This window comes from Sebastes fasciatus, chromosome 6, assembly GCF_043250625.1.
Source record: "Sebastes fasciatus isolate fSebFas1 chromosome 6, fSebFas1.pri, whole genome shotgun sequence".
Classification (NCBI taxonomy): Eukaryota; Metazoa; Chordata; class Actinopteri; order Perciformes; family Sebastidae; genus Sebastes; species Sebastes fasciatus.
This window is the reverse complement of record NC_133800.1, coordinates 29,314,510-29,328,603: the sequence shown is the minus strand read 5'-3', so window position 1 is coordinate 29,328,603 and position 14,094 is coordinate 29,314,510. Positions and strand designations below refer to the sequence as shown.

General features: G+C 38.1%; 1 protein-coding gene across 1 annotated transcript; it reads left to right on the top strand.

The window, feature by feature from the left end:
- Window positions 1-714: 714 nt before the first annotated feature.
- Window positions 715-11,721, top strand: LOC141769710 (prostaglandin G/H synthase 1-like). The gene is made up of 11 exons (XM_074639070.1): window positions 715-852; window positions 956-1,033; window positions 3,115-3,231; window positions 3,779-3,919; window positions 5,138-5,281; window positions 5,354-5,535; window positions 5,662-5,745; window positions 6,608-6,854; window positions 7,560-7,846; window positions 8,873-9,020; window positions 10,675-11,721. Exons 1-11 carry the CDS (start codon window positions 846-848, stop codon window positions 11,022-11,024), a joined length of 1,785 nt encoding a protein of 594 aa, XP_074495171.1. The 5' UTR covers window positions 715-845; the 3' UTR covers window positions 11,025-11,721.
- The last annotated feature ends 2,373 nt before the right edge of the window (window positions 11,722-14,094 follow it).

The window sequence follows — 14,094 nt, the reverse complement described above, 5'->3', positions numbered from 1 at the left end:
ATCTGTTCATGGAATAGTATACCTTGATAAATGATCCTATATCTCTATACCTCTGTGTGTTTAGATCGGTGCTGCTTTTTCTACATCGAATTATACTGTTAGGTCAACAAATATTCAATCTTTCACACACTAAAAGTTAGTAGAAGCAAATTGATTTTTTATGTCTTCAAAACCAAGAACGCATTGATCAGTTTTACAGGACGACACTCCAAAAATCCATTGTATTTATTATCTTGCGCTCAGACAGAAATTGTAATGAGGGTGTCCAGTGCACGAGACCATTTAGGGGCACTGGGATATTTAGTAAGGAAATATTTGATGGTCAGTTTTGTAAAACGCCCTTGCTTTTAATTAACTAAAGTTGAAATTGAATGGGCTTATTCTAACAAGTAAAGCCTTGGATGTTATATTAATTTGCCAGCAGGTGGAGATAGAGCACTTTGAAATCTTCCTTAAGCATCCTTTCTTGTTTCCTTTCACTGCAATGACAATTATTAAAACCAATATTGATGAATAATGTTCATCATTTGAAGACAGAACTTTTTACACACTAGATATAATCCTGAGAACAATTTAACCACCAGTTCTGGTTAAAATGATCAAATCGTTATTATTTGGTGCCAATTGCATGCAGACTAAATAGAGGAAGTAGAGGAAACAGTCACCGCCCAGTTTCATAGCTGATGATATAAGGCCAGTTTGACCATATTATCAGGTATGCAGAGAGTAGCTAACCCATGTCTCTCAAATTACCTTCTAGAAACAGAATAACACTGTGAACCACAATTTTTAAACAACTCTAATTTTATTTTGAGCCCTCGGAGAACGATCTACGTGTGGGAATCATGAAAGGTGAGTCCTCAAATTATTAAATTAAATCAATTTAAATACTTGCAGACTGAATTTGATGTTTTTACACCCAGATAATATTCACCTGTTTTTTAATTTTTTACAGAGTTTAACATCTTCTCCGTCTGGTTCATCAACCTGTTGCTGCTGGAGAGCTCATCGTGTGCTGGTGACTCAAGTGTTGGTAAGCAGCTTTTTTCCCCTATCATAACATGTCTTCATGGTTTACACTGATCATTTGAGAATTTGGTTTGAGGTTGTAGTAATTATAATAACACTGTATTTCATGATGACACTTTTTTTATTTAATTCTTATAAAGCTTATAGTACAAAACTGAGATATTGTAAATGTTTGCTGGTGTTGCACCATATTCTGTGACCGTGCATGCGCTGTTGCATGGATGTAAGTCAGTATAAGTGGTCAGTGCTATTAACTTTTCTCAGTTTTAAAACGGATAGATGCGGTATATACAGTATTTGTCAAATTTCCAGGCCCAGTGAGGTCACAATTTCTGATGGCCTGAATTGTGACCTTCACTCTGCTGTGCTTCTGTTGACTGCTGATACATTTTTTGGTGTTATTCAATCTTAAACGAAGGTGTCAGGCGGGTGGGTTAGTAGGGAAAAGAGCAAAATGCAGACAATACAGATCAACAAGAACAGTTCAGTAATTTATTGAAGAAGTGAAGACACATGAGCTACAGACAAGTTGGCAGGTAGAAAAATAAATTTGCATATAGTAGGCTAATTTATGCAAATCAGGGGCGACTCGCACGACTCGCGTTTCTCTGGAAATTCCCGAGAAACTTTTAAACTAACCGTAGTTGATCTAAAATGACGACAGGTTCAGCAACTGCATGGCTTATTTCTCTCATAAAATTCTTTCAGAAACACATTTCGGTGAACTATTTTCGTAATATAAGAGAAAAAAGTTCCCAAACGAGCCACCATGTTGGTTCTGGTTTGAAAGCTGGGAGCAGCAGCCCACACGGGAAAGCTTTCGTCCAATCAGGTGCCTCGTGTCTAGTGGCAGCCAATCAAGCATCTAATGCTGGGAAATGAGGCGATCCCGCTCGTCCAAAAACGCTCCTGTGGACATGTATCATAAGACTTTAGCAGCAATGGTGGAGGAAGGATTTTGATCTTTCATTTAAGTAAATGTAGCAATCAAGAACAGTCCAGCATTCATAATTGTACTTACTGTAAGTAAATGTAAGCATTAGCAGCAAAATATACTTAAAGTATCACAAGTAAAAGTTATATAGTGCAATAAATAATAAATATGCATCTGCTTCCTGGGCCTCCCTGGTAAAGATGTATACCTACATTTGCAATGTGCAAGTATTCTTGGCACTTTATTCTATTCTAATTATTTATTTATTCCTTTATTCTTTTATCTCGTCTTGTTTTTATTCTTGTATTTATTGTTTTTATTGCGAATATTTTTAATCTTGTACTTTTATTGATCTGCACCTCCCCATATGCCACCTACTGTGTTCCCTCTGTCATTGATGATTGTGCAGTATGAATGTGTGTATATGTCTCGGTAGACTGCAGAAACTTAATTGCCCTTCGGGGATAAATAAAGCTCTCTGTATCTGTATCTGTATCTGTATCTGTATCTGTACATAACATCAATAAATTAGTACTATTTTAATTAACATGCATGCATCCAAACATGCTCATTTTGGAAACCTAAACGTATTCATTGGTCATGTAGGGTGGGCATGCTTATTTGTCCTCTCATGCACAGCTTATGAGGAAGAAAAAGCTGCAGTTTCTTATTATCTCATTGAACTTCTGCAAGTGTGAAGGGAGGACAGGAAGCCATATTACAATGGCAGAGAGTGTTAAAGATATGGGGGAGGTGGTTGGGTTTCGTCGATACACAGCAGCAATTTACAGCAGCTGCTTTTTTTACCCAGAAGCTGTGAAATCCTAATTTAGCAAGCAGTTCCTGTGAAGAGACCGTATTCTCTGTTGGTGGTGGTAATAAGGGAGGTTGTAGCAGTAGACTTCTCTAACCCTTAGGCCACTGCTGGTTACATTTTTAGGGTAGCAGTAATGTGAGTTAATATAAGTTTAAGGTTGTTTAACCCACACAATTATATGTGAATAAATTCAACACTTTCAGGTTGTATATGTTTGTCTTTGGCTTCAGTGTCGTTCTGAGTTATTACACCATCTGTACTATCTATCGTTTAGTTCAGCAGTGACCACTTATTCATTCATAGAAAGTAAAATGATCTTTTTCCTCATTTGCAGTGAATCCCTGTTGTTACTACCCTTGTCAGAACTCAGGAGTGTGTGTGAGATTTGGTACAGATCGCTACGAATGTGACTGCACTCGCACCGGCTTCTACGGAGTCAATTGCACTGTTCGTAAGTACAGAAAGATATGCATTTTGGATATAAATCTGCGTGTCGACGTGAGGTTAATTTAAAAGTCACAGCCCGAGTGCCCTCCAAGTGAAAGTGTGATCAACCTCCCAAGCACTTGTTAGCTCAAGTGCTACTTTAATGTGACATTGGAGCAAATTAACCCTAAATCTAAACAGCATGCAAACCCTAACCTTGTGCATAATGCTCCTTCTATTTTATTTAAAAAATGTATAGTTAAAAAACATAAATACATTTTTAGTCTACAGTTGTAAATGTTTATAGTTAATAAATACATTGTGCTCTAGATGCCCTGCAGCTCTTCTTCAGAAGGTCAGAGGTCAAACAGTCTATTGGACCTATCCTAATCCTAACCCTTTACCACCGTATAAACTACAGAACTAAAAACATAAAGCAAGTCTCATTTTGGAGGAGGATAAACACCAGCCGAAGGGATGTTTCACAACCTGACATCACAAAGTCACAACCCCTTATCAGTGATGATTTATGTGATACAAAGTTCTTCAAACTTCTTGATCTTTGTGTGCAGCGGAGCTCTGGAGCAGAGTTCGTCTCATGCTGAAGCCGAGCCCTACTTCAGTTCACTACATCCTCACCCACTTCCACTGGATCTGGGACCTCGTCAACAGCTCCTTCCTACGAGACACATTCATGAGATTAGTGCTGACAGGTAGGCCAAAAGGTTCAAGATAAAAAAAAACTGCAACCCCCAAACATGTCTCTCAATAAGCCGAATCACACAGACCACCGCAGAAAATATTTTCCCACCTTTTGCTTCAGTTCTTCTCACTTATTTATGGTCACCATATGTATATATTTGGATACACGATATTGGCAGGGGTTTTGGTTTTATCAGCCTTGATGTATTTAAAGGTGGAGACACATTTGGATAAATACATTGCTGAGTTGCCTCATCTATAGACACAAAACTGTTGGTGTGTATAGACAAAAAAACTGTTGAGTCAAAACAAAAGTAACTTGAACAGTGATTAATCTGAAAATCAAAAGGGCATCTAGAGTGGTTTCCCTTGATACAGAACATGCTTTGAGAGCCTGCAAGACCAGATTTGTGACTACAAAAGATTATTTGAACCCCAAAAAAAAAGGAACTGAATATCTACACTAAAATGAGCATTACGATTTCCTTTGCTTAATATTCCCAAAGCTGCATGCTCTCACTTTGGGGTTTTGTATTCTTTGCAAGCAACTGAGAGCAGAGTTCAAGGTGAAGTCTAGTGTTATTCTATACTTTACTTATTGTAAACTAATCCCATGAAAAGTACACATGTGTTCATCTCTCAGTAGTGTCGGACTTTCCTACCCTGTCTGTCAAACCATTGGTGCCTACTGAAGATGTTTATCTTTAACAACATATCACAAATAGCTTCATTAAAAACAAGCTAAATCATTTGCTTAATTAGCTGGACATTGTAGATTTAGCAGACATCACTCAAACAGGAGTAAACAGTGCATTTGTTAGGGACTATTTTCAGCTGCGGATTAATACACATTTGCTGTGCTAGTATGTAGTACAGCTACAGGACAGTGTATTTGGGCTGAGTAAAAATAAACTACAGTACCCAAAGTGTGGCTAATTGATGTGTTTTATTGGATTTTGGGCAACAATGGAGCTCTATAGAACAGCAAAATAAGCTATATCAGGCTTTGCAGCTAGTAGTATGCTAGTAGGATCAATGCATTGTTGGTTTTGGTCTTTTCATGGGATATATAGTATATCACCAGCCTTATCCCTTAAATCCATATGTAGATTTGGAAATAAATTATGTGTCTAAACATGGTTCATTCATTCCAATGAGCCAGCAAACAGAGAAAAAATATACAAAAGAGAATTTTGTAGTCAACAACATATTGTCACCTTCTCCCAAAGCGAGAAGCGACCTTATTCCAAGCCCTCCGACCTACAATACCAAGTATGGCTACCTCAGCTGGGAGTCCTACTACAACATCTCCTACTACACCCGTCTCCTTCCTCCTGTACCTGAAGACTGCCCTCTGCCGATGGGAGCTAAAGGTAAGACTTGCACAACAGCACACCGATGACTGTGCTCCCGAAGGAAGTCGTTAAATGTTTGTTTCTCGACAGGTAAACCTGATCTTCCTGATCCCAAAGTGCTGGCTGAGAGGTTTTTTAAGAGAGAGACATTTAGGCCAGACCCTCAGGGATCCAATCTGATGTTTGCCTTCATGGCCCAACACTTCACCCACCAGTTCTTCAAGACAAACCATGAAGTTAATGGTGCTTTCACCAAGGCTTTAGGACACGGGGTGAGACGCATACTGACTATTATTAAACAATTAAACAATACATACCTGTTACCTTTTAAGAATTCATTCCTGGTTGTGAATGACTTTTGGTTTTATTGACCAATTTATGTATTTTTCCCTCACCAGGTAGATGCGAGCAATATCTATGGAGACAACCTCATGCGACAGCTTCAACTCCGGCTTCTGAAAGATGGAAAGCTGAAATATCAGGTGATAAAGAAATAGCTTTGAAATTATAAGAAATATTAAATTTGATTTATTTATTTATTGGCTTTTTTGGCGATAGTAAGATAAGAAGATTGATATCACTCACATGTCTGTACTGTATATATGTAGCAAGAGCCAGGAGCCGGTTATCTTAGCTCAGCATAAAGACAGGAAACAGGGGAAACAGCTTGCCTGACTGAGAGTGGTATCAATCTTCTCATCTAAGTCTCTACAAGAAAGCTAATTAGCATATTTCCCAAAATGTCAAACTATTAAGACTTTCAAGTTATATAGACACTTGCTTCCAAAAGTGCCAAATTGTACTTATCTCTCCTACTAAGTTATTAGCTCCATTAATCTTTGAAATATCAGTTATTGTGATAGTTTCTAAAGATTTGGTATTATGATATTTTATAAACCACCAAGAGCCGTATCTGGTATATATAAAGGATGTCAGACAGCCTTAACCAACTTTTACATCCTGTGTCACGCTAACTTCCGAGAATGTTAATTTCCAGATATCAGTGATAGTGAAATAGTGATTAAAGAGAGACCATCCTATCGTTCATTTTGACGGCACGCTATCGTGCCTTTGACATGCTTGTGATCAGGCTTTGAGAGGGAACTTCCTCAAACGATCTTTAGCTAAGTGACACTCTGCTTGAGGAGGTCTGTTCTGTAGTCGGCCTACTTTTACAACCAGCATGATATTCACTGCCATGACCTGTGAACAACAATGCTGATTATGGAAAATATTCAAGTTTATTGAGAAATAGTAAAGAAATGGATATTCAAAAGTTTAAATAGCTCAGAATCAAATCTTCAAAATTCTTCTTTTAGGATTACTATTATTGTTTGTTCACAGATAGTAAATGGTGAGATGTACCCTCCTACTGTAGCTGAAGTCCCTGTGCACATGGTTTATCCTGAAAACTTCCCTCCAGAGAAGCGTCTGGCCATCGGTCAGGAGGTATTTGGCCTCCTGCCGGGCCTCACCATGTACGCCACCATATGGTTGAGGGAGCATAACAGAGTCTGTGACATCCTGAAGGCAGAACATCCCACCTGGGACGATGAGCAGCTCTTCCAGACCGCCAGACTCATCATCATTGGTGAGGATCTCAGGAGCATACGTTTACAGTTTTAGTCTTAAATTTCTGTCAGTATCTGCAAATCTTCTTTCTCTGTGACGTAATGATGGGAACAAATATATATGAAATTATTCAAATAATAAATAACTTATTGGTTTTGACCATTAATAGGTTTGTAAAGAAGTCAAGTTTAAAAATGGATGTTTTCTTCAGTGCAGAACTGACTGATTTTTTTTCAGTAGAATCCACATAGTAAGTAAGTAGTTTATGCTTTTTAGGGTTACATCTAATTATTTTTTCGTTATTGATTAATCTGCTGATTATTTTCTCAATTAATCATTTCATATTTTGGTGTTTAAAACATTAGAAAAATGCCCAAAGTGACTTCATCCACGTCTTGTTCGTCCGACCAACAGTCCATCTCCCAATAATATTCCAATTACTATAATTTAAGACCAAGAAAATCAGCAAATTCTCCCACTTAAGAACCTACAACTATATAATTTTTGGCATTTTTGCTTGCAAAATGACTTGCACGCTTAGTCAATTATCAACATAGTTGGCCTTCAGTTTTCTATCAATCAACTAAGAATCGGCTAATCGTTTCAGCTCTAATTATTTGAACAATTAAACAGTTCAAATTTTCCATCTTCAAGCTTCTTTAAATGTTTTTTATTTTGATAAAGTTTGGTTCAGTGTGTGACATTGTTATTTTTTGTCCCTCAGGAGAGATCATTAATATTATAATAGAAGAGTACGTGCAGCATCTGAGCGGTTACCTGCTGGACCTGAAGTTTGATCCCACTCTGCTCTTCAACTCACGTTTCCAGTACAGCAACCGCATCGCTCTGGAGTTCAGCCACCTCTACCACTGGCACCCGCTGATGCCTGACAGCTTCCTCATCGATGGAGATGAAATCCCGTACTCCCAGTTTATTCACAACACCTCCCTCCTCCTGCACTACGGGGTGGAGAAAATGGTGGATGCGTTCTCTCGGCAGCCTGCAGGACAGGTAGATAAGGACCAACTGTGTACATGAATCCAGTCTACAAATGCAGCTACTGTTTTGATGCAGTTTTATTTTTAGATATGAAGTTCACAGTGGTGGAAAGTAGCTAAGTACATTTACTCAAGTACTGTAATTAAGTGCACTTTTCAGGTACTTGTACTTTACTTGTGTATTTACATTTAATGTTACTTTATACTTCTACTTCACTACATTTCAGAGGCAAATATTGTGCTTTTTACTCCACTGCATTTATCCCTCAGCTATAGTTATTAGTTACTTTTCAAATTCTTTGCTTTTGAGCCCTTACAAAAGAGGCAGTTTGGGCCCCTTATTACTTCAGATATTTACGAGTTGATAGAGAGATTTCAACTCTAAACTACTGAGATGGTTTCATTTAAATAACTGTTTAAGTCCCAAAGAGTTAGAAAAAAAAGTTGGAAAAATCAAAAATTGACTCCTAATGGGAATTAAAAGAAGTATCCTAGAACAAGTATAATACCACTCACTTGCTAAATGATGACATTTCAGAGTAGCTCATCCTAAAGATTACAGACATTTAGTGAGTACATACCATAAACCTCTAAGTAAAGACACAGCATACTTATACAAGGAAACACTTTTGCATGACTCGTCTGCTCACACACATGACTTTCTGCTCAGGAATATACGAAAGATCAAACAACAGATTGAGGATCTTTCATGCAGACCACATTGATTGTAAAACTTGTTGCAGCAGACACCTTTAACACTGATGCAAAGCACTAAACCACTGTGTTTCTTAATTCATCCACATTAAAGCTGACTTCCCCTCACAATCACTTCCTTAAAGCAAGAGAGAGATAATATTCTCAGCTATCCTCCAGCACCATCACATGCATGCAACGCTTTATTTCTGTTTGCTGATAATTAAGATGCAGTGTTGATCACTGAGTGTTGTTGACTGCCAAGCAACAAGTTTTGTTATCTGGCTCATGGTATTTTTATTATTAACAGTTCATTATTGCAGTAACCTCTTTGTTTGTGTTTCAGATCGGTGGAGGTCGCAACTCTCACGTGGTAGTGCTCAAAGTGGCAGAAATGGTCATCAAAGAGTCTCGAGCAACACGTGTGCAGCCCTTTAATGAATACAGGAAGAAGTTTAATCTAAAGCCGTACACCTCTTTTGATGAATTTACTGGTAAGCAGGAATAATGTTGTATCTAGAACTTGGTTCCGAAACTTTTATTTTAATCTATTTCATTTGTATATAGGGTAATACAGCATATATATTTTTGACTTCAATTTGACGTCTTTACCACAGTTGAATGCCAAATTAATTCAGGAAAAAATAACATAATCATTGCAGAGATTAAGTCAGTATTTTGCTTTTTCTTAAGAATATGGGTACAGCTATCACAAAGTCCACTTTCTTTGCCTGAACTGAATTTCTTCACATCAGTGGAAAAAAAGCATTGAACTGATATAACATACACAATTAAGTAAACTGTAATATCATTTTGTATCTGATGATCAGCGTTGGAGACCTGAGAATCACTTTTTGTTATCACGTCAAACAATTTAATGCACTGATTTTTTTCCCCAGAACTTAAAAAAAGCAAGTTGCTTCTTAGAATTTTTCTCATATTGGTTCATCGTTACATCCATTTTCTGTGCAGGTCACAGTAACAGCACGCTAAACAAGGTGGAATAAATGTCCTTTTACTCAGACACTTGCTACAAACTGCAAACCGCTTTAGGGGGAACTAGAGTGATTTGCAGTCCGAGATAGCAACTATTTCCTTTTATTTCAAATACAAGCTAGGGGCTCTGCAAAGTACTTTGACACAGGGGTGTTTGAGCTAAATGCTAACATGCACACATGCTCACAATGTGTGTTAACATGTTGATGTTTAGCATGTACTGTATAATGTTTACCATGTTTACCATCGTAGTTAAGCTTGTTAGCATGCTAACTTTTGATAATTAGTACTAAAAACAAAGTATGGCAGAGGCTGATTAGTTCTCATTAGTTTTGCAGGTATTTAGTCATAATGTAGTAGACATATTCAACTAATGGGATGAAAAATTAAGAGATCACCAACGTTATTACAATTCATCCTGAGGGGGACATGAATGTCAGCACCAAATGCCATGGAAATCCATTCTAGGGCTGTCCTCGTCCAAAGAAATTCTTAGTCGAATAACTCTCATACGATTTTGTCGACTAATCGATTAGTTTATTTAATCGACAGATCTGTGATAAAGAATCACACAAAAGCACCACTTTAAACCTTGTGTTTACCAAAGATGTGCTCATAAGTTTCTTGGAAATAAGTCATTCAGCGTGAAAAAGCATTACAAAATTAGACGAATCCACTAAAGAAATCATAGTTGACTAAGACTGAAACGACAGATTAGTCTACTAATCGACTAAGAGGGGGAAGCCCTCAATAGCTGTCAAGACATTTCACTCAGAACTACAAATATTAACCTCATAATGGCACTAGAAGAAAGGTCAGGGGATCACCAAAGTTAGAGGGCTTCATCCTCTGGGCGCCATGAATGTCTGAACCAGATTTCATGGCAATCCATTCAGTAGTTATTGACACTCTTGACCAAAGTGGCTGACTGACAGATATTGCCATCACTAGAGCTGTGATGGATCAAAACATAAAACAATAAGTATCCTTGAGATGACTGAGAATGGTCTAGCAAACTATGTTTTCGAAGTGGGTAAAGGAAAACCACATTTAATAAAAAATCTGTGTGTGACACATACAGTCTATGGTGTAACATGATAAGATAATAGTAAAGGTAAGTTAATTAACAGCTGTTCTCTCTTTTCCAAACAGATGATGAGGAAATGGCCAGAGGTTTAGAGGAGCTCTATGGTGACATAGATGCTTTGGAGTTCTACCCCGGCATCCTGCTGGAGAAAACACGTCCCAACAGACTGTTTGGTGAGAGTATGGTGGAGATGGGTGCTCCCTTCTCCCTGAAGGGCCTGCTGGGAAACCCCATCTGCTCCCCTGAGTACTGGAAGCCCAGCACCTTTGGGGGAGAGACGGGCTTCAATATCGTCAAAACTTCCACTTTGAAGAAACTGGTGTGCCTCAACACCAAGTGGTGTCCATACGTCGACTTCCATGTTCCACAAAATGAAGAGGAGGAAAAACCAAGGGAACCGTCCACTGAGCTTTAAAGAATATTTCATTAATTGCAATCAGTGGGCAATCCCTGGGGTCTGAGAAGTGAAGCCAATCCTGAAGTGCCTTCAACTTGCATTCTTTCTAATAGCCAGCAGGGGGCGACTCCTCTGGTTGCAAAAAGAAGTCTGGTTGTATAGAAGTCTATGAGTAATAACTCTACTTCTCACTTGATTTATTACCTCAGTAAACATTGTAAACATGAGTTTATGGTCTCAATCGCTAGTTTCAAGTCTTATTTAATACAGCATGATGTTCATTTAGTAAATTATGGTCCCATTTAGAGTCAAATAGACAATAAAGCAGGGTATGCTTTAGGGCGTAGCTACCACGTGATTGATGGGTTGCTACCATAGCGTTTTCCAGTCTGGGAGTTATCCGTCTTTCATCTTACAACTTTAACCTTTTTCAGTGTGTTTTCAGTTCATGAAAGTTAATTGTAACATTTCAGTCACCTAAATATCCAGCGTTCGGTTCTTAGCTCCACTCTCTCGTCACACTTATGGTTGGAAAAAAAAATCAAGATGGCGACGGCCAAAATACCGAACCTGAAGCTTCAAAACGGTGACTAGGTCAACTTCTTATATACAGTCTATGATCACAATCAGTTTATTACTATACTGACTGTGGGAGAAATTGTAGTTGTTGATGTGTTTTAAATTATTGTCATAATAAAGGGTGATTTTAATACTACATGTGCTAATTCAGTGGTTTTAATCGTGCCTGCAGTGAATGACATACTTTGCATTTAAACAGGTCTACTTCCTGAAAATACAGCTGAGAAATTCCATAGTTTCCGTAACAAGAAAATTCCTCTGGACCTCAGAAATGTATTTTAATTTAGCTGTTTTTCCTTTGTGTTTTTTCCCTTTCTTTTCAGAGTGAATGTATTATATCACTATATCTTGAAGACCAATAAATACGTAACATTACTGTATAAATTACCTGTTCTAAGAAGAAAGTGAATTCACTGTATGTTAAATTGCCAAAAAATAAAAAGTAAGAAATAGTTCATGAATTATAAGAAATGACATGAATCTTTATAATCTGTACGGGACAAAATCTTGCAATTTAAAAATAAAAGTTAATTGGCCACTCCACTGGGGTATTGGGGGTTTGAGTGCCTTGCTCAAGAGCGACTTCCCATGAGGGAGGGGTGCAGATTAATCCAGTCCGACTCTGTACTGCAAATTACTTTATCAAAATATATCAATGGAAGCCTGTAAATGCATTTAAACATTCGATCTGAGTTTGTGTCACAACATATATCAATCTATATGTAACAACGGCACAAAATAGTATTCCATAATACACAGTAATTACAGGTTTTCATTATTTTTAAATTCTGAAATACTAAAATATTTTTAACTATTAGATGGATTACTATTAATTTTTGTACAAACATTCATGATCTCTAGAGGATTAATCCTACTGACTATAGTGACATTTGCGTTTTTTCTGAAATGTCTCAAGTATTGGATCAGACGGATTTCCATTATATTTGTGCTAATTATCAAATGTTATGTTAAATGTTATGTTAATGCTAACACGCCAAACTAAGATGGTGAACGTTATAAACCTGCTTTGCTTCAGCATGTTAGCATTGTCATTGTGAGCACATCAGAATGCTGACATCAACATTTAGCTCATAGCAGTGCTGTGCCTACAGTAAGTACAGCCTCACACAGCTGCTCGCATTGCTGCAGACTCTAAGTCCTGTTGCATCTCTGTGCAGTTGTTGCATGAGTTTCTACATAATTTGAATTAAGAAAAACCTACAATCAATACTAAATGGCTAAATGTCTGTTTGAGTTCTCACACACAGGATGCAGGGAGTGGTGTATCACCTTGTATGTGTGAGAAAAAGGGATCCCACACTACAGAGGGTTACTTCTCTGTTTCATGTGTCAATTCAGTGGTTACAACTTTTCAGTAACGTGCACTGGGTAAAGCATGCGTGAACCCAAAAACTGCTGTGTCATGGGGACACCCATGCTGAACACACTGTATTGTACAGTATGTACTTCTGGTACAGTAAGGAATAACAGATAAAACCATTCATTAAATCAAGCTACATCAGTAACCATTCATGTGTTTAAGGTGAATTCATTCAAACAGTAGGATGCAAAAATAACTATATATGAGGAGTATAGAGTTTACTACTGTCCGTATGTTTTCGTAAAGACACATCTAACTTAAATATATATTTTGGGAAGTTACCGAAGCTATACTGATACATTTTTACTGTATGATTTACTGAAACACTGATGTCTTTAATGGCAGAAAAGTATGGTTGCACTGACCTCTGTAAGTTACATTTTTAAAACTGTTCCATGTCTACCAGTGTGAACGCTGCACTGGTTCACTAAGCAGATGAACATTTCAGCTGCTAGATGGCAGCAAAAACAATATTTTCAGCATGTGTTTCTAGGCCTCGTTCATTTTTGACATGTCACAGTTGGAGAAGCACAGATATAAACAATACAGTTATTAATGGCTGAATTTCATGTAGCTGCTTCAGTTACAGGGTCGTGGTATTGTGCATGCTGGTTCACTGTCATACTGTCAATGGCTTACACTTGAATAGAGCTGAAGTGAGCTGCTTAAAGTTCACAGCCCCCTCCAAAGGTAACCCCCGGCCAGACTTCAGCCCGCCTCAGTTCACAGTCAAACTGTAATTTTTCTGTACACACACAACATCTTTTTCCGTCCTGGAAGAGGGATCCCTCCTCTTTTTGTTAGGCGTGGCTAATTTAGTGAACCCAAATGCAGAACACAGAGACTGAGGCAGGTAATGGATGCAAAGAAATAATTTATTTACAATATTTAATTTTGTGATGGCGAGAACTGGGTAGAGCAAGGCAGGTGAGTTTGCTGGCAGAGGAGGGGGGAAGGAGAGCTGTGTCCCGAGATCCAGAGCTGTGTGCTGAGTCCCGAGATCCAGAGCTGTGTCCAGAGATCCAAAGATCCAGAGATCCAGAGATCCAGAGATCCAGAGATCCAGAGATCCAGAGATCCAGAGATCCAGAGCGGTGTGCTAGGCAGGAGTGGAATGGAGGCAGGAAT

Excerpts from the sequence above, each read along its gene's own strand:
- LOC141769710 (XM_074639070.1), top strand. Across the intron at positions 1,034-3,114 it reads TGCTGGTGACTCAAGTGTTG|TGAATCCCTGTTGTTACTAC; the intron begins GTAAGCAGCTTT and ends CCTCATTTGCAG. Across the intron at positions 5,282-5,353 it reads TCTGCCGATGGGAGCTAAAG|GTAAACCTGATCTTCCTGAT; the intron begins GTAAGACTTGCA and ends GTTTCTCGACAG.